Genomic DNA, 18,988 nt, shown 5'->3' on the forward strand with positions numbered 1-18,988 from the left:
CCCCTCGGTACGCCGTTATTGGTGGAGGAGCCCGGCACCGCCTCCCGCCGTGGCCGGAGGGCCGTTGCGATTGGGCGAGCCTGTGGGTCGGCAGGGCGAGTCCCGCCTCCAGCCTCGCTGCCGATTGGTTAGGACCCGCCTGACCGCGCCGGTCTGCGATTGGGCGGGGCGGGGTTGTGGGCGGTGCCGCGGTGAGCCGCTGTCATGGCGGAGCTGAGCGAGGCGCTGCTGTCGGTGTTGCCGTCCATCCGGGTGCCCAAGGCCGGCGACCGCGTCCACAAGGACGAGTGCGCCTTCTCCTTCGACACGCCGGTAAGCGCGCCCCGCCGCCGGCCCGCCCGCTTGCCCGGGCTGCTCCCGCCGCGGCCGGCTCCCACCCCGCCGCCAGCCGGGGCGCCGCCCGCGCGTGGCCTCACGGGATTTGTGGTTCCCCGGTGGCCGCGGCGGTCGTTCCCGGGTGGCGCGCAGGGCCCTGGTGGACTACTACGCCCGGCGTGCCCCGCGGCGCGCCCCGCCCGCCCGCGGTGCGCTGGGCGCTGTAGTTCGGGGGCCGGGGCGGGCGTGGGCAGGGCGCTCACCCCGATCAGCGGGGCCCGGCCGCCGGCAGCCCCTGGAGAGGGAGCGCCCCCGGCCCGAACCCTCCGTGCTGCGTTCGCCTGGACTTGTAGTCCAGCGGGGGGCGGGAGGTTGGGCGTGTCCCGGGCCCGCCCTCGGCGGCGGGGGGCGGGCCGGGGGTCCCGCCCTGCCCGGGTCTGAGCCATCTCCCCGGCCTCGCCGCGCGGCCCGGCCCGGCGGGCGGGGGGCGAGGCGGTGCTGTGTCATTAAGATGGCAGTGGTCCCTTCTCCAGCCATCTCCACCCCGCTGACATCCCTGCGCTTCCTCCGCTTTCCCCGCTCGGCCTAAGGGGCGGCGAAGGCAGCGGGAGGGCGAGGTGCCCCTTGCGCCTCTTGGCGGGCGCTCGTCCGGGCTGAGCCCCGTCCCGCAGTGCTGGGCTGAGATACAGGTCCTTCAGGGCAGGGGTACATGGCATCCTGGCCCTCTTCCCTCCCTGAGCTCCACAGGGATGCCTGACCCTGCGCTGCCTGCTCTGTCTCAGTCCCAGCAGCTTCTGAAAGCTTCTGAGTGGTTTCCCTCCTTTCCAGCCCCTGCATTTGGGTCCTCTGCCCCTTCAGTTTGCAAAGGGTATCTGCTGAATGAGTGTGGTGTTTTCCAGCTGCTGATGGGATGGTGGGGGCACATTCTGTATCTGTTTCCGAGCTGCTTACAGGCTTTTGAACACAACAGCAAAAGTAAACAGTGGTCTGTTAACCTTCCTCACACTGTAGCTTGGCAGCATTCCCTATGGCACTGGGAGTCATGTGTTTGGAGAGGGTGCCACAGTTTTGCTGGTAATGATTGTACCATGCTCTGAACTTGTAAACTGTGTGTGCTAGGGGCCTTTTACAAGGTAAACTCTTATGGAAACTCAGGCTTTCCTGATTTGGTAGCATCCTGCCATAAATGAACACACAAATAGTTTTTCAAATACATCATCATGACAGGAGTACCTGTTCTTCTGGGATAGCCAGGCTGGGGCTTACCATCCCATTTCTTACTAGCTACTTGTGACTGTTATGTAGGAATGAGCTGTTGCCATGACTTAATGAATAATGACTAGTCTGCCATGCCTATCCTAGCAGCTGGAATGCCATTCCTCACCACCTCCCTTCAGTTTTGTCCGTCCTTCCTTGCAGGAGTCAGATGGCGGCTTGTATATCTGCATGAACACGTTCCTGGGCTTTGGGAAGCAGTATGTGGAAAAGCACTATCAGAAAACAGGCCAGCGGGTCTACCTGCACCTCAAAAGAACACGTAAACCGGTAAAAAATAAAAATACATGCACTCAAACTTGTTCTGAAATTGAGAGCTGGGCCGTGTCTGTGTATCCCATCAGATACAGAGTTTTCTCTCCTGAGATACAGCTGTTGTTTTTCCTGGTGAACTGAGGGACACCAGTGCTTCAGTTCTGCTTGTGCTGAGTCGTTGTATGGATTGCCCACGTTGTTTCTGCCTGGTTTCCTTCTGTTTTCAGAGTAGCTTGATTTCAGTCCCTAAGGCTTGCCACAGCATGCCTGTCCCCTTAACTCTTATTTCCCTATTTCTTCTCAATGCCACAGAAGGAAGAAGACGCCAGCTCCAGTGCTGGGGACCCCCCGAGGAAGAAACCAACTCGCTTGGCCATTGGTAAGGAAGCAGCTGTGTGCTGTGTGGTCCCTGTGTTCAGCCAGGGGCTGCCTGGTTTGCCTCTTCTGCTTTACTCTTCTTGGCTAGTATCCCTGGCCAAATTCAGACTTCATGTTTTCCAGTGTGGCTCGGGTGAGCAGTGTCTGTAGAACAGTCATTAAGGTGGTGGTTGTGTCCAAAGTTGCATCTTGTTTTCCGTGTATAAATATGTTTATTATCCTCTGCCATGACCCTGCATGCCTGGCTCAGCTTGGTGTGGGGATCACCAGACTGGGACTGTTGCTTAAGGACAATGTCCCAGCGTGGAGCTGAAGTAAGTTTGAGAAAATTTATGTCTGAGAAAAATAAGTTTGGAGGTCATGGCAGATAAACTATTTTTTAAACTCCTCTGATATTGAACTAGCATTATTGATACAGATGGTGAAGAAATTAATGAGAAATGCTGTGTTTTGGTTCATTAGGTTTTATAAGGCTGATACTGGAGGAAATGCATATGACCATTAAAACATAAAAAATCCTTTAAATATTCAATTTTTTGGAAGAGCAAGGCTGGTGTTCCCATTACTGTCTTTCACAGACTGAGAGGGCTGTCGTGGCAATCAGTGGAGACACTGCTTATTTGGAGCAGTCTCAGCTGGTAATTTTTGAGCCATTATGGAGACACATAAAGGAAAGAACAGGAACATTTGTAGCAGTAATAGGTCCTTGGCTTGCTGGAAGCTGACCACTAGAGGGAAATCCAGAATCTGGACTGTGAATGTCTTGATTTTGGCTCACTTTTTTCCTGGTGTAGACGCCCAGTGACTCGTCTACTGCCAGAGCACAAACACCACTATTAAGACTGGCAGCTGCTCCCTGTTTTGCTGGTGAGCTGAACAGAGCCCCAAAGATCACTCCTAGCAAAATTGAGGGTGGAGTCTCTGTTTCTTCAGATAACCAGTGCTGCTTTGGGAGAGATGAGTCCTGGTCTGCATTATGAGTTATTTCTGCACCCTGAATTCTACAGAGGTCTTTCACCAAGTGTTGTCACTGGGTTGGCAAATACCTGCCTGTGATAACAGCTTAGTGGTGTGAATGGAGCAGGAGAGAATAAAAGAAAGTATTGGCCCTGTGAGACAATAGTCTCAAGTTGAAGAGAAGTTTTTTTATCTTTGGTTTAGCTGAACTGTGGTGGTATAGCAAATTCTGACACGGGAGATATTTTAACGTACTAGAAAGATTTGTGAACAAAATGTAGCCCTTGATCTCTCTGTACCCCACTTTCCCTTCTCAATGAAAGATCTGCAGTGCTTGCCTCCTATGCCTGCACATTTGTGGATGGACTTTTGTGGTGTGTGGTGCTTAGGTAGCACCATGGAAAGGGAGGCAGTGTACCTCAGGGCAAGCTGGTGCCTATAGACCCTCATCTGGAGCCTCAGAAGGTTCACAAAACCACCTGAGGGGACCTCACCAGTCTGGTTTAGTTTGTTTAGGGTTCAGAAATTGTGTAATGCCCTGGAGGGTTGTGTATTGGTTTACTCTGTGAAGTGGTGACAGGAAATCTCTAGGCTGTGCTGGAGGCACAGAAGAGGATTATCTAGGTATGTTGTTGCATTATGCTGGTAACTGTTTTCTCAAATCATTGTGTTCATACATAGCAGTTTGTGCATAGTGTAAAAATTGTAGGTATCTAAGGAGAGAGTTGCAGGAGATGTCATGGGACTGGATATTTCTGACAAGAATGTTTTAGGGAAATACAGTAGTGATTATCAGAACTGTGTTGCACACAGGATTCTTGAGGCAGAGGCACTGAGCAGCAAAAGCTTTTCTTCCCTTCAGAGATTTGTTGCAGCTGCAGATGTTCAGATATTTGTTGCAGAGATTATTGCAGTCACAGCGTGCAATTTTTCCGGGAATAAATGAAATTCAGTTTAAAAACACAGAGGGTTTAGGCTGCTAATAAGCCATGTGTCTTCTGCCTGCTTCCTTTTGGGATGTAGGATGTGAATATGTGCAGAACAGAGAAGGCCAAGCTTTTCCTCTGAGTACCTATATAATCCAGAAACTGTAGGTGAGGGAATCTGCAGAAACTGCAAATGTTTTGGTGGGCGTCCATGATGACTGTGTACAACTGGCAAATAACCTTTTCTGTATGGATCTCCAGTTTCTGGTGCAACCTCTGGAGAGCACAGCTAGGTGGACATAGAAACCACTATCACTGTACCTCTGCTCAGACTTTTTCTGCAATTCTGGATGTTCTGGTTCCAGAGGAGCTCCTGGTTCTTCTTGCTTGAGTGCAGGACTCTAGACTATCCTTTCTGGAAAAGGCAAGAAAGAGAGGCAGACTTCTTAAATATGCTGAGAGACCTGACCTTTGCCCTGGCTTACAAGATGATCTCTTCATGCACATCTCCATTCATTCTCTTGAGTATTCTGGTTAAGGTTGAACACCCACGCTTTATCACGGCTCTCTTCTGGCCAGTGCCTCTCTAGAGGAAGTTTGGTTTTCTTCCTGCTTGTAGCCAGAGCCTGGAGATTGTTTTTAAGCATCTGTAAAAAGAGCTGGGAAAAACAAAATCTATTGTCACTAGGCTTGTAATTGTTCCTGTGAAGTCCACAGCACCAGCAGAAGCTCTGGGATCCAGAAGTGGAAGAAAGATTGTGGATCGCTGGTTTAGATCATTGTCTTAGTCATAGTGTCTTATTTCATGTAAGCTGCGGGGAAAGAAGCTTTCCAAGCTCTTTGGTTTCACCTGTTACCACAATGATTTTTCTTCTTGTAGGTGTAGAAGGTGGATTTGACATCACAGAAGAAAAGTTTGAATATGACGAAGATGTAAAAATAGTGATTTTGCCGGACCATTTGGATATTCCACGTGATGGGCTGGAGGGACTACCAGACATGGTCAAAGACAGGGTATGTTTGGCTGGAGGGCTGTGGTTACTGTTGATGAGGAAATGTACCATTACAGAGAAGGAAACTGCCCTGTAAGGGATCCTGCAGAGCTGCTGTGAAGTCTCAGCTGGCAGTCACCAGAATTGCTCTGCACTTGCACAGTGCTGTATATATATAATGTATATATATGTATATTACAGAGTTCTGCCTTGTGTGTGACTGAGGCTCCCAAAAGTCCCAGCCAACTTCCCTAAATGTGGAGTGCTGTGGCACTGGATGCTTCTTGTGCCCTTACCCTGGTAGGCCAGCCCTTCATATTTTCTCCTGCTGTCCTGGTTGCAGATTGCCAGTGCGATCGAGGCCATCCTGACAGCAGACTCAGCCTCACGGAAGCAGGAGGTGCAGGCCTGGGATGGGGAGGTTCGCCGTGTTTCCAAGCACGCTTTTTCCCTGCACCAGCTTCAGAACGACGTCCGCATCCCACCGTGGTGAGCATAGTGCTGGAACTTGCTGTGTCACTCTGTCCCAGGCCCTTCTCCTGTGCTGGGCTGCAGCAGCAGATGAGGCTTCTTTTGAGAGTGCCCTTGTGTGTGCCTTGTTGTTGGGGACTCTAGCTGGTCAGAGTGACCCTGAGATACGTTAGAAAATCTCTTTTCCCAGCCCAGCAGTTGAAGAAGGAGTCAGGGCTCTTCATTTCTTGGTCTCAAGGTTGTTTATTGTATCTTAGCTATAAAATTCTTTCTCTTGACCTGCCAAGGTCTGCTCATCAAGACGGTCTGAGGCATTCTGCCTGCCCCTGGGGTGGTGTTATGTCTTTATACTAAAAACTACATATACAATGTTTACAATTACTTTCCAATACCTATCACCTATGTTAGACAGTGAGCTTCTACTCTAAACCAGTCTAAACATCACAGCAGAAGATGAAGGCCAAGAAGAAGAAGGAGAAAGACAGGACATACCCAGATTCCTCCATCTTGCCCCCTGAACCTCAATTCTAAAAAACCCCAAAATCTACTTTTTCACCTTGTGATAAATTCACTGTCATTCTACTTAATTTGTCATGGCTTGCAGATCTTCATCTAAGGTTGGTAACTTGCTCCACGAGTTACAATAAAAACCAGAGGCATTTTGGGCTCTGTGCCAGGGTCTCTGGACAGCCAGAGGGATGTCCTGGGTCCTGACACCTTGTCACAGTAGATTCAGAGGAGATGGCACACTAGGGTATGTCAGGATTCTCAGTGTTCTGTAGTAGAAGAGGAATGAGATCACTTACGGATATTGCAGGGGGCAGCAATGGTGAGGGCTTGGGAGGTAGAACCCAGATGTTTTCCCTCTGATCTCTTTTTCTGTGTTCCTTGTCAATAGTGGCTGGAAGTGCAGCAAGTGTGACATGAAGGAGAACCTGTGGCTGAACATGACCGACGGAGCCATCCTCTGCGGTCGGCGCTACTTCGATGGCAGCGGCGGCAACAACCACGCGGTCGAGCACTACCGAGAAACCGGCTACCCTCTGGCTGTGAAACTGGGAACAATCACTCCTGATGGGGCTGGTGAGAACGGGGCTCCTCCCAGGCTTAGGGAGGCCAGGCACCTCTCAGGCTGACGCAGATCTCCTGCAGGTATCAGGGTGGTGTTGGCCATCTTTTGACCTGGAGCACGCAGTGTCATCCCACTGTGAACTTTGCCTCTCTGACCTGCTGCTTGTGTGAGGCAAAGAACGAGCTGATAAAAAAGCCTTGCCTTCCTCTGCCCCTCCCTTGTAATTGGGAGCTTTTAGAATAGTTATCCAGGTTGCCATTTGATTTTCTGTTCTGGGGTGTTCATCAAAGAATTGTGTGTTCAAATCCTGAGCGGAGAGTATATGGCACAGTAACCCACTTTCATTACTCCTGGCATAAGTGTACCTCTGTACCCTGATCAGTGACAAAGTTGTCTTGTCACATGTTTAGGAGGATTTAGAACACCATTCTGTCTGTTAATGTTATTCTGCTGAGAAAGGGCAGAAAGTCCAATGGCTCAGTTTGTCAAAACTCCCAGTTCTGAGCGCTTTCTTTATCCAGCTGTGAATTTAAGATCACAGGCCATTATAAGTTCCTTTTTTTTCTGTTTTCCTGCATAGATGTCTACTCCTATGATGAGGATGACATGGTGTTGGATCCCAACCTGGCAGAACACCTGGCACACTTCGGGATTGACATGCTCAAGATGCAGAAGGTGAGGAGGAAGTGGTGTCCTCCATAGGCCCAGAGGGAGAGAGAAGCAGCTCTGAAATGTCTTTGCAAGATTCCAGGTTTCTGTGGCTATGCAGAACCATTCCTGGTCAAGAAACTCTGGGTTTTTTTGTCACACACAGAGTTGTCTCGTCTGCCTCTCTTCCTTGATTGCCTGTTTTGCTTTACTTTCATGTCCCTCAGGATTATTTCCCTGGGGTTATGTGTCAGTACTGCGGGCAGGGAGGCTCTCAGGTGCTGAGCTTTTTTTGTTAGTGTGTGGTTTCCATGCCTCTTTCTAGGGAATGGTTCAGATTTCTCCCATATTGCTTTTCCTTCCTCTTTCTGTCTCAGGTGTTCATATATATGGAAACAACTCTTGTTTCTTCCTCCTCTACGTACAGAATAAACCAGAATGGATTGACTCTGTTCTCTACAGCATTGCCCTTTTCACACCTCTGATGTTGCCTTGAGCCCTCTTTGAGGATTTTCCTGTTCTTTCCCTCTGCAGACAGACAAGACGATGACAGAACTGGAAATAGACATGAACCAGCGCATTGGCGAGTGGGAGCTCATCCAGGAGTCTGGTGTTCAGCTCAAGCCCCTCTATGGGCCTGGGTACACTGGTATCCGTAACCTGGGCAACAGTTGCTACCTCAATTCTGTGATGCAGGTGCTGTTCAGTATCCCAGACTTCCAGAGAAAGTAAGTGAGCTTAATCACTCCTTTCCACTAGTCTGGGATCAGTACAAAGGTCCCCTCGGGCTGGGTGCTTTTGTGGCAGTAATCATGCTCAGAACTGCATCTTTACCAGAGGAAGCTGCTTATCCCTTAGATTGCTCTGTTTTGCTCTGCAGGTATGTGGACAAGCTGGAGAAGATATTCCAAAGTGCACCTTCGGACCCCACACAGGACTTCAGCACACAAGTGTACGTAGAATTTTGGTGAGAGAAGGAAGGCTCAGACTGCCTGGATGCATCCCCTCTGTGCTCCTTTGCTCCAGGGTTCTCCCTCAAGCCTCACCTCTCTTTCCTTGCCTGTCACCAGAGACACTGATCCTCAATGATGAATGAGGATCTAAGCCAAGGAAGTTCAGCTGAATGCCCTAGATGGAGAGGACAGAGTGTACCCTGTGTTCATGAGAGACTCTGAAATGTATTATGTTTGGGGGGATTTCTGGGAGGCAGCTTCTCTCTGCATAACAGTTAAAAGGGGCTTGCTCTCTTCAATGGAGGGAGATTGTAAAGGGATACATAGGTTTTGACAGCTTTATTCTCACTAGATAACTTATGTATGCCTAAAAAGGCTTCCCTCAAGAGGTACTGTGCAGGAGAGTATGCAGAAGGAGGAAAACAAGATTTGGGAGGGGGTTGCATTTCAAGTACGTCTAGTCTGTGCTGCAGCTGCTCTCATACAAGCATGTGGAAGTTTGGGGTGGAGGAATGGAAGGTGGCATTTGTGGACAAGGAGTTCAGTGGTACAGGAGGATTCTAAATTTGGGCAGCCTGGAGTCAGGTGTTCACTGAGAGGGGATTAAGGTGAGACAGCCAGAAAGGTGATTGCTTGGGCAAAGGGAGGAATTGGTAACGTTTGGTTCCAGACAAATGGCAATATGGCAATAGTGATGGGGAAGGACTGGAGTGAAATGGAATAGCAGGAGGCTCTGGGCATAGGAGTAAATCACTGAACACACACTGTTGTCCATTAAGTGCCTGATGCAGTCAATCTTTCCTCTGGGAAAACGTGACCAGTCTGCTCAGAGCAGTGCTATTTTTGGCTCAGACAATTTCTCTGTGCCCTGTTGTCTCCTGCACGGTCAGACACTGCTCTGTTCCCCCGTCAGGCTGCAGCTCAGCTTGGCTCTTGCACAGCTGCTCTGTGGCTCAGCACCAGCTGTTCCTTCTTGTTCTGCTCAGTGTGCAAGCAGTGGTGGAGATCAGCACCCTAAAGCCCTGGTAACTTTGAAGTCAGTGATGTCTCCAGGGGCCAGAGAGAGCAGACCATGATAAGATAATCTTGCCTGGTGCAGCAGACAGAGCTGTTATCTGTGAGACTGACATCCCATGGCAGTCTTAAAGTTGGATGGGTTGATGTGGCTCCTGGAGCATGTGAGATTGAAGAAACATTGATACTGACAGGACTTTGTCCTTCCAGAGCCAAACTGGGCCATGGACTGCTTTCTGGGGAGTATTCAAGGCCAGCTTCAGCAGATGGGGAGCAGCAGCCTGATCAGAAGGTGAGGCTTGGACATCGCATCCTCTTGATGCATGTGTTGCATGAGGTATTGTGTATGCCACGTCTTCTTTCTGAAAACATGTGCTGGGGCTTCTTGCAAGGCCTGTCACCTGAAGAAAAGCATGGCTAAGAGTAGAGTGCTACATGCCAGGACACATGCTTGGCAAATTATGACCACCTTCTTCCACATTGTTCTTTGCAGGGTATGCAAAATGGCATTGCTCCACGCATGTTCAAGTCCCTCATTGGAAAGGGGCACCCAGAATTTTCCACTAACCGACAGCAGGATGCCCAGGAATTCTTTCTGCACTTCATCAACATGGTGGAGGTAATGGTTGAGTCTGTCTGGCAAATCATGGAAAAGTCCAGCTTGATTTTCTTCCCATAGCAAGAGGTGAGAAGCTGGCAGTCAAAGCAGAGAGAGGGAGAGAACACAGGGAAATGGGCTGTCTAGCACCTGCCACGGTGAGAAGGAGGGGTGCTTGGCCATGTTTTCAGGGCTGATTCCATGGAGAAATCCTTTTTGGGAGTGGCACAGCTGGAGGTGTAAAGTTTCTTCTCTAGGAGCAGGAATGCCATGGCTTCCTGGAGCACAGAAGCTGGCTTTAAGTTTCCTCTTTGGTGTCTTTTCCAGGGTACTGGGTACAGAAGTGACTACTCTTCAGCCATGTGCTGTGTGACATCACTGGTACTGCAGATCATTTTTTGTGCCATTCTACTATTACATCTGTCATTCTGATTTCTCCTCCTTCAGAGGAACTGCCGCAGCTCGGAGAACCCTAATGAGGTCTTCCGTTTTCTGGTGGAGGAGAAGCTGAAGTGCCTGGCCACAGAAAAGGTGAAATATACCCAGCGTGTGGACTACATTATGCAGCTGCCTGTGCCCATGGATGCTGCACTCAACAAAGGTCAGTAATGTGCCAACACTGCAACAGTAGCAAGCCCTAGGTTTGTGTATTGTACTATTCTTACGGAACTCCTTAAATGAAAGAGGGACTTTGCTACTTCTGAGGCCAGGTCCTTCTCCTGCTTTTGTGGGATCAGGCTGATATCTTCAGAGGTGGTGTGACACAGTGATGTCCCTCTAGAGCCTTTCCCTTAGCCACCACAAGCTGGGCTGTGATTCAGCAGCACAGCAGGAGTGACTGCAGTAGCAGAACTGTGCTCTGGAAGCTGTGCTCCGTTCTCCATGGCCTGTATCTATGGCCTGCTCTGCCCCTGGCTGTAGCTTACACCAGTCACTTTGTAGTTACCTAGAAGTGGTCCTTGACTCCCCTGCTTTATTCTTTAGATGAGCTGCTGGAGTATGAGGAGAAGAAGAGGCAGGCAGAGGAGGAGAAGCAGCCACTGCCTGAGCTGGTGCGAGCCAAGGTGCCTTTCAGCTCCTGCCTAGAGGCCTATGGAGCTCCAGAGCAGGTGGATGATTTCTGGAGCACAGCCTTGCAGGCCAAGTCTGTGGCTCTCAAGTAAGTGTGTCCCAGCTAAGCTGTGATGAGCTGGCCATAGCTGCATCTCTGGGGACCTCTTGTAGTGGCCTGGAGGAAGAACATTATTGAAGCTTTGTAGTCCTCCACACCCTGGGTCCATAGAACACTGAAGCAGAGAGGGGATCAGTCCATCAGTGCTGGATGTTACCCTCAGTAGGCAGAACAGCAGTGCTAGTGAAGTCCTAGCCATCAGATTTCAGTTGCTGAGAGGCTACGAGAACACAGTGATATTTCAGAAAATAGTATCTTTTACTGTAAATTTAAAATTTAGCTTTGAAATCTGTACTGACTGTATGATGACGCTGATCTTGCACTATCTCTAAAATTTCTTCAAGTTTTTAACTCTGAAGATTTGAGCAGAACACTGAGTGTAACAGATGCACGAGTTCTTCAAAAGAATGCTAGTTTAAATGCTAGTAGCAAGGTTTTAAAAACAGCTTTAGTTTTTCTCACTGCCTGTAGCACATGCAACAGTGCAAAATTGAAGTGACAAGACTACAAATGTAAGCAGCTTTCTGCTGTGATGCTGAGTGTTCTTTTGCAATGAAAGTCATCAGTTGGAAGTGCTTTTCTATACTCCATTATTAATGGGGTAATTAATTAATTTAATTATTAAACAAATACTCCATTATTAAGCAATAGCTACTATAAACAAACATCACACTGAAAAGTAACATTTTGTTTTAATTTTTTCTGAGTTGTATTGAAACACTTTACTGTCACTTAATTTAGTTCTACAGTACATTGCAATTATCACCTGGTAATGAGTATCTGTCTTACTTACAGGTGCTTTTTCCTTCACAAATGTTCCCCTCTGTTTCATAGCTTCCAGACAGTTTCTCTCTCAAATTGTCTAACTAAATAATATTTAATCAAATTTAGTTAACTTATTAAAATTCACTGCTTCTGTTTCATATCCAAAAAAGTGCTCTTGACAGTTCCTGCAGGTGTATCTGTTGGTCTAATAGAAGGTGTTATTTCCACTACATTCCTTAAGGGTTAGACTTGAATTAAACAAAATCTGACCAGGCTTGTAAAATACAAGATTGGAAGGTAGAGAATATGTACTATTTTTTCTTATCTCCAAGATCTGCATTCCATCTCATCTTGTTAGGACTTCTGCCTTAGAAATGGTTCTGTATTTGAGGAGCTTTAAGCTCAGCACAGACAAGCTGCACAGACAGGAATATCCCCCAACTTGCTCAGGACATGTCTCTGTCCTACTCACTGATTTCTTGCATCAGCTAGATGCCCTCAGTCTCTGCTGACAAGGTGTTTAAAAATGTTCCGTGTCTCTTCCAGAACGACGCGGTTTGCCTCTTTCCCAGATTATCTGGTCATCCAGATCAAGAAGTTCACTTTCGGTCTGGACTGGGTGCCCAAAAAGCTCGGTAAGAAGGATGAGAAGTACAGAGAATATAGGCACTGGGAGTCACATATGGATATTGTGGTCATTACTGCTAGGAGGAAAGTAGCTATCCCAAAAGTTGCTGCAGGCACCCCAGGGACTTACCCTTCCAGATCTCCCAGCCAAGTCCTTTGTTTCTGCCTCTGCATGGAGGCTGAGTAAGACCATATCTTGCAGATGTTTCCATTGAAATGCCAGAGGAGCTGGATATCTCTGCACTGCAGGGAACGGGGCTGCAGGAAGGAGAAGAGGAAATGCCAGACATCGCACCCCCACTGGTGACACCAGATGAGCCCAAAGGTAGCCTGGGGTTCTATGGCAACGAGGACGACGACTCCTTCTGCTCCCCTCACTTCTCCTCTCCGACATGTTAGTGATTCTCCTCCTCTCTTCCTGATGCCTGACTCATTTCCTTGCTCTCCTTGCCTTGTGTCCCATGCTAGCAGTTTCCCACTTGCTCAGGCTTTCCCTGTCCTTTTGTCAGCGATTGCCAGCTGCCTCCCTTGCATGCCTGTTATGCAAGGGTGTTATGCAAGGGGGTTTGTTGATTCCTGTTCTGTGCAAGATGGGGTGGCATGTCCAGTGCATTTAGAGGAGGCAGAGCTGGGATTTATACACAATTTAACTGATAGCGGTATTTAATTTTCACAAACCACAGCAGTAGGTCGGGTTCAGAGCCTGCGGAAGAGCCAGTGCTCCTGAGTTCCTGGGTTGAATAATTTTGTTTTTTGCCTGTGTGTGAGACTGAAGAAGAAAGGTGGCTGAGAAGAGCCAAGAGATGGAACTTGGTGTGAAATAAAGCTAGGAAGTGGTGGCTTTGGAGGCTGTGTGACACGAGATGAAATGGAGCCAGCAGGGATGGGTGGGAGTGGGTGGCTCTAACGTGTGTCTCCCCACAGCACCCATGCTGGACGAGTCGGTGATTATCCAGCTAGTGGAAATGGGCTTTCCCATGGATGCCTGCCGCAAAGCCGTGTATTACACAGGGAACAGTGGGGTTGAGGCGGCCATGAACTGGGTCATGTCACATATGGACGATCCAGGTACGAGGCCATGGCCGTGGTGAGGCTTACTGCCTCTGGGCTATTCTTGTGTCCTACTACCACAGTGGAAAACTGAAGTAGTTTGGACTTGGGCTGTCCCCTCTTGTAGAGATCTGAGTACTCTGAGCTGTGTTGTGTTTCCTGCTGCAGACTTTGCTAACCCATTAGTTCTCCCTGGGTCCAGTGGGCCAGGGTCAACTATTGCCTGCCCAGACCCTCCTTCAGAAGACAGTGTGGCCACCATTGTCTCCATGGGCTTCTCCCGGGACCAGGCGATGAAAGCGCTTAGAGCCACGGTGAGAGGCACGGGCGACATCAGAGCGCAAGGATTTTCCCAGGAACAGGAATTCCCAAGGTCACTGTCTTCTTTTTCCTTCCAGAACAACAGTCTGGAGCGTGCTGTGGATTGGATCTTCAGTCACATTGATGACCTCGATGCAGAAGCTGCTATGGATATCTCAGAGGGGCGCTCGGCAGCCGAGTCCATCTCTGAATCCGTCCCTGTGGGTCCCAAAGTGCGCGATGGGCCTGGAAGTGAGTTCCAAGCCAGAGGAATGGGGATTTTGGGTTGCAAACTCAACATTTTTTTGTCGTTCCTGATCCATGCAGTACTGCAGGTTTTAGCAGCAGCAGGTATTGCAGAGCTGGTCTGGTTGTAGAGGTGGAAGCAGGGAGGAAGAGGGAAGGAATGGCAAAGTATTCTAGACCCTTCAGGCTGGATGATTACATGGAAGCCAGTAAGAAAGAGGTTGGGGAAGTGCCATCAAGTGAAAGACAGGAGGGGCTGTGCTGCTTTTATCCAGTGGTGCTGGGAGGCTTTTTTTGCTCTTTTGGTTCCCACTGCAAAAAGCAGGATTTGTGTCAGTGCTGCTGGATGCTGTAGGGAGGTGAAGTCCCTGCCTTACCCATGGCCCAAATAAAAAGTTGGGAGAAGGCTAAATGGAAGTTAGCATCTCCTATTTCCCTGTATGCTTGGCCTTAAGAGCACTCACAGTCACACTTGATGGGGATCAAGTTCTAAATTATTACCCAGCAAAGCTTCCTTCAGGGATCCTTCTCTAGAAGGGGCCTGGCACAGGGTGTTAGGGAGTAAGACATCTTTCCTCTTTCCCTGACAATCCTCTCTTCCCTCCTTCTTTCAAGAATATCAGCTGTTTGCCTTCATCAGCCACATGGGCACTTCAACTATGTGCGGACATTATGTTTGTCACATCAAGAAAGATGGCAGGTAAGCTTTTCCACAGTGTAAGGGAACTGAGGGACTGGTTTAAATCCCCATCCTGCCCCATTTCCTTAGAGGTCTTGGGGGGCTGGGGCTGAGAGCAGGTGAGTGCAATCAAGTTGTGTCTTAGCCATGGAATGGCATTCCTGAGCTCCTCTTGTGCCTGTTGCAGGTGGGTGATCTACAACGACCAGAAAGTCTGTGCTTCTGAGAAGCCCCCCAAGGACCTGGGCTACATCTACTTCTACCAGCGGATTCCCAGCTAGAACATCCTCTTGCTGTGTGTGGCGGGGGGAGAGTGGGCTGAAGGTGTGGGGGGGAAAAGGGGTGGGGGCAGTGAGGGTGGGAGCAGGGTCCTTCTCGTCCCTGCTCCTTTCCCCAGTCCCTTCACGGCCTCTCTGTGGAGACACGGGGAGACAAGAGTTCACTGACTAATCGTCTGGGGGCTGGAGCCCCTGTGGACAAGAGTGAAGGGGGTTTGGGGGGTTGGGAATATCTGTTTCTATAGGAAATGTCCTCACTGTCCTCACCCCCGTGACACACAGCCCTAGTGCTTCGCTGCTTGGTGGGATGATGCCACCTCCTTGCTGTCCGGAAGAAGAGGAGGGGGCTTGTGTGTACGTGTGGCTTGTGAATGGGGGGGGGGTTCCTCCAGCCCGCCCTGTCGGGCGGGGGCGTGGGGCGAGCAGCAAGGCGGGCCACGAGCAGCGCTTCCCCCTGTGTGCCCTTGCCATGCCAAAATACACGAGGGACAAAATAAAAATCGAAATACCGTCCTGGCTCCGCTCTGACCCCGCCGGCCGCGGGAGCGCGGGTGGGGCAGTGGGCAGGGCTCCGCCGCGGGGCGTGGTCTGGGGCGGGGCACGCGGGGGGCGGGGCCTCGGCCGCCGCCAGCCTATAAAGGGGCGCCGGTCGCCTCTCGCGCCGCCGTCGCTGACCTTCGCGTCTCCTCCGGTGCCGGCCCCGCTCCCGCTCGTTCCCGCCATGGCGCACAGGAAGTTCTTCGTGGGGGGCAACTGGAAGATGAACGGCGACAAGAAGAGCCTGGGCGACCTCATCCACACGCTGAACAGCGCCAAGCTCTCCGCCGACACCGGTGAGGGCGCGGCCCGCACGTAGCGCACGTCCCACACGGCCCTGCCGAGCCGGGGACCGGGCCCGGGCCCGGGCGGGGGAGCGGCAAATGTCAGAGGGCGGCGGGGGCCTAAATATAACCCCGCGGCAGCGGCGCTAAATATACCCACGAAACCGGATCCGGGTTCCCGCAGGCCCGGCCGCCACGTGCGGCCGACCCCCGGGGCGCCCCCGGCCGATCCCCGCAGACCCCGCGGTCCCGGGACCCCGCGCCTCCCTCGGCCTGGCCCCCGCACCTGGGAGCGGGGCTCTCGCAGCGCCGCGCTGCAGCCGGGCTGCGCTGCCCCCGCCCCGCCGCCGTGCCCGGTTAGAACCCAGGCACAACCCGGCTCTTCCCGGTTCGGCCAGGCCCGGGCTGCAGGGTGGGATTCTCGCCCGATCTTTTATGTGGGCACTTTCCAAGGGACCCCAGTGACCTGGCCGTCGGCCCTGTATCGCGTGTCCAGCCCCTGGAAAGGGCTTTCATCCCTGCTGCTGAGTTATCCGATAGCAGGGATTGTCCTGTGGCAGAGGGGCCCCCAAATGTCAGTGAGGAGGGGCGGGCTGTGCCTTCCCAAGAGAGAGGGATGACCTCTTGGGGCCGGGATCAGTGGCCGGGTAGTTTCTTCCCTTCTCCTGGCACAAGGGTAACAAGGTGCTTTGCCTTGCAGAGGTGGTTTGTGGAGCCCCCTCCATCTACCTAGACTTTGCCCGTCAGAAGCTCGATGCAAAGATTGGCGTGGCAGCACAGAACTGTTACAAGGTACCAAAGGGAGCTTTCACAGGAGAGATCAGGTGAGCCACGGAGTCAAGTCAGGGTGCCTCTGGGATGTGAATTTCCTCCAGTGAGTCATCTCCTTTCTCCCCAGCCCAGCGATGATCAAGGATATTGGAGCTGCATGGGTGATCCTAGGCCACTCAGAGCGAAGGCATGTTTTTGGAGAGTCTGATGAGGTGAGTGCCCTCATAGAATGGAGACACGGTCCTGCTAAGATGGGTCTGCAAAGACTGGCAAACTGAGCAATTATAACAGACCTCCAGCCTGTTTTATTGGCTGCCTTGTTTCTTTTCCATTCCCAGCTGATTGGGCAGAAGGTGGCTCATGCTCTGGCTGAGGGCCTTGGAGTCATTGCCTGTATTGGAGAGAAGCTGGATGAGAGAGAAGCTGGCATAACAGAGAAGGTGGTTTTTGAACAGACCAAGGCTATTGCTGGTAAGGGGAAAAATAAATGGTTGGTTTGGGTTTGTTTAGCCACTTCCCAGCTTTGTTCTTCCTAGTATGGGGGTATTGTGCTCACCTCTACCTTCTTCCTCTTCCCTAGATAATGTGAAGGACTGGGGTAAAGTGGTGCTTGCCTATGAGCCAGTCTGGGCTATTGGAACTGGTAAAACTGCAACTCCCCAACAGGTATGAGTGGAGAGGTGGCTGATTAAATGAGCAACTGACCCTTCCCCCTTAGGAAACCTTCCTGAAGATTCTTAGTGAGAATCTCCTGGAGAATTCTTAGTGACTTAGAGAATATCTGTTCCCTTGTCTTTGGAAGGGAACTGTGTGTAGCATGGCTCAGGCCTCAGTGTGACTCCTGTGTTGTATTGCAGGCTCAGGAAGTTCATGAGAAGCTGCGGGGGTGGCTGAAAAGCCATGTGTCTGATGCTGTTGCTCAGTCAACTAGGATTATCTATGGAGGTAAGTGAGTCTGGAGCGACTTTCCAGGGCAGGAAGTGCTTAGTTTCTCTACCTGTTGCGGCAGTTGTACATCATTTATCCCTGGCAAGGAAACTCTTGACTTTGAGAACATAAAGAATCACCTTCTAGCTTGTCTGGGTAGCTTGCTTGGATAAATGGGAGACAGGCTTGCTGTCTGCAGGAGGTGGCTGGTACCTTGCCAGTCCTGCCTTTGCCCTGGCTCTGTTTTCCTAGAGCTGGCACATCTGACCTTAAACCACTGCTCCCTCCTTAGGCTCTGTCACTGGCAGCAACTGTAAGGAGCTGGCCTCTCAGCACGATGTGGATGGCTTCCTTGTTGGTGGAGCTTCTCTCAAGCCAGAGTTCGTGGATATTATCAATGCCAAACACTGAAGCACCCCATGAGGAGCTGTCCCTTGTGGTTAAGAAATGGAAGCAAGAAGGGACCTTTTGTTGCACACGTCTCAGTACGGAGGCCTCCCCGAGGCTTTCCCCCTCCACAGTCATTGTTGTAGATGTTCTGCTAACCACCCCCACCACGTCAGAGTCCTGTTAGCAGGAGCTGTCTCAGCAGAGTCTTGGCAGTCTCCTGGCTGAGCTGAACCCTCAGTTTCCCCCTGACCTGTTCAGAGCCCACAGCCCACCTGGCCAGTATCTCTCCCTTTCCCTGCAGCCCTGCAGGGAGAGGGGGCCGCTGGTGCTGCGGGGAGGAAAAGGAACCACAGTCTTGCATCCCTCAGCTCCATCAGCAAGGAACCTGTCAGCTTAGATCCTTGTGAGATGTCTTACCTCACCTGTGTCCCGTACTGAACAATAAATGAAAAACAGAAAAAGCAAAGGTGTGTCCTGGATCTTATTTGGAAGCATCTCGGGGACAAGCAGTGTAAAGAACTTAGTGCTTGTGGAGGTGGCTGGTTGCAGAGAGGGTTTTGTGGGCTTTTTCCTGAGAAGCCACCGTTACCCCAGTAGGCACTGCACAGGTTCTGCCTGCATCTTGCTTCTGTCATATAACAGCTCTTCTTTGGGCCTGTGGTGATTCTGATATATCTGTGTCTGTTCCAGTGGCTGCTGGAGCACCTGGCTGCTCCACCAGTGAGCCACTCTTCCCTGGCAGGCTCAGTAATGTGCTCATCCCTGCTCTTTGCCTGTAAGGACTGGTAATTGACTTTGCTCTTTACATGTAGAGTGGAGCAGCTCAGTCTCTGCAGGGAAGGATTTTGCTTAGGCCCTGTGTTGGGGCAGTGCTTGCTGCCTGCTTTCAGCCATGTGCTGGTGGGTGAGGAAGCAAGACTTGATGTCACTTCCCAGCTGCTGGGTTTTTTTTGGTAGTACTGAGGATGATGAAAAAGCAGTGCCTCACAAGGAGGAGCTTGTTTGTGAGGCGGTGCATCCTTGGGAGCCTATGGGCAGTGTTCCAGCTGCTAGTGCCAGCATCACCTGAGGGATAAGGGGCTGGAGCTGAGGAGCAAGGAGGGAAAAGC

The 18,988-nt window shown here is 50.9% G+C and overlaps 2 protein-coding genes across 3 annotated transcripts; both read left to right on the forward strand.

Annotated features, from left to right (window-relative positions):
- Window positions 1-176: 176 nt before the first annotated feature.
- USP5 (ubiquitin specific peptidase 5) lies at window positions 177-14,990 on the forward strand. Of its 2 annotated transcripts, none has more exons than XM_059493818.1 (20): window positions 177-312; window positions 1,735-1,860; window positions 2,158-2,224; window positions 4,987-5,120; window positions 5,442-5,587; window positions 6,468-6,652; window positions 7,222-7,316; window positions 7,824-8,017; window positions 8,170-8,241; window positions 9,467-9,548; window positions 9,750-9,875; window positions 10,302-10,455; window positions 10,839-11,013; window positions 12,337-12,425; window positions 12,620-12,811; window positions 13,342-13,485; window positions 13,636-13,781; window positions 13,866-14,019; window positions 14,629-14,713; window positions 14,880-14,990. In XM_059493818.1, exons 1-20 carry the CDS (start codon window positions 205-207, stop codon window positions 14,971-14,973), a joined length of 2,568 nt encoding a protein of 855 aa, XP_059349801.1. In that variant the 5' UTR covers window positions 177-204; the 3' UTR covers window positions 14,974-14,990. The 2 variants fall into 2 exon arrangements, with proteins under 2 accessions (XP_059349801.1, XP_059349802.1); XM_059493819.1 differs by having other exon boundaries at window positions 12,620-12,742.
- A 556-nt stretch (window positions 14,991-15,546) lies between these two features.
- Window positions 15,547-18,345, forward strand: TPI1 (triosephosphate isomerase 1). Its single transcript, XM_059493820.1, has 7 exons — window positions 15,547-15,803; window positions 16,492-16,615; window positions 16,690-16,774; window positions 16,901-17,033; window positions 17,143-17,228; window positions 17,420-17,507; window positions 17,782-18,345. The coding sequence occupies exons 1-7, from the start codon at window positions 15,692-15,694 to the stop codon at window positions 17,898-17,900; spliced, it is 747 nt and encodes a 248-aa protein (XP_059349803.1). The 5' UTR covers window positions 15,547-15,691; the 3' UTR covers window positions 17,901-18,345.
- Window positions 18,346-18,988: the final 643 nt, after the last annotated feature.

The sequence above is a fragment of the Ammospiza nelsoni genome, chromosome 2 (assembly GCF_027579445.1).
Source record: "Ammospiza nelsoni isolate bAmmNel1 chromosome 2, bAmmNel1.pri, whole genome shotgun sequence".
NCBI lineage: Eukaryota > Metazoa > Chordata > Aves > Passeriformes > Passerellidae > Ammospiza > Ammospiza nelsoni.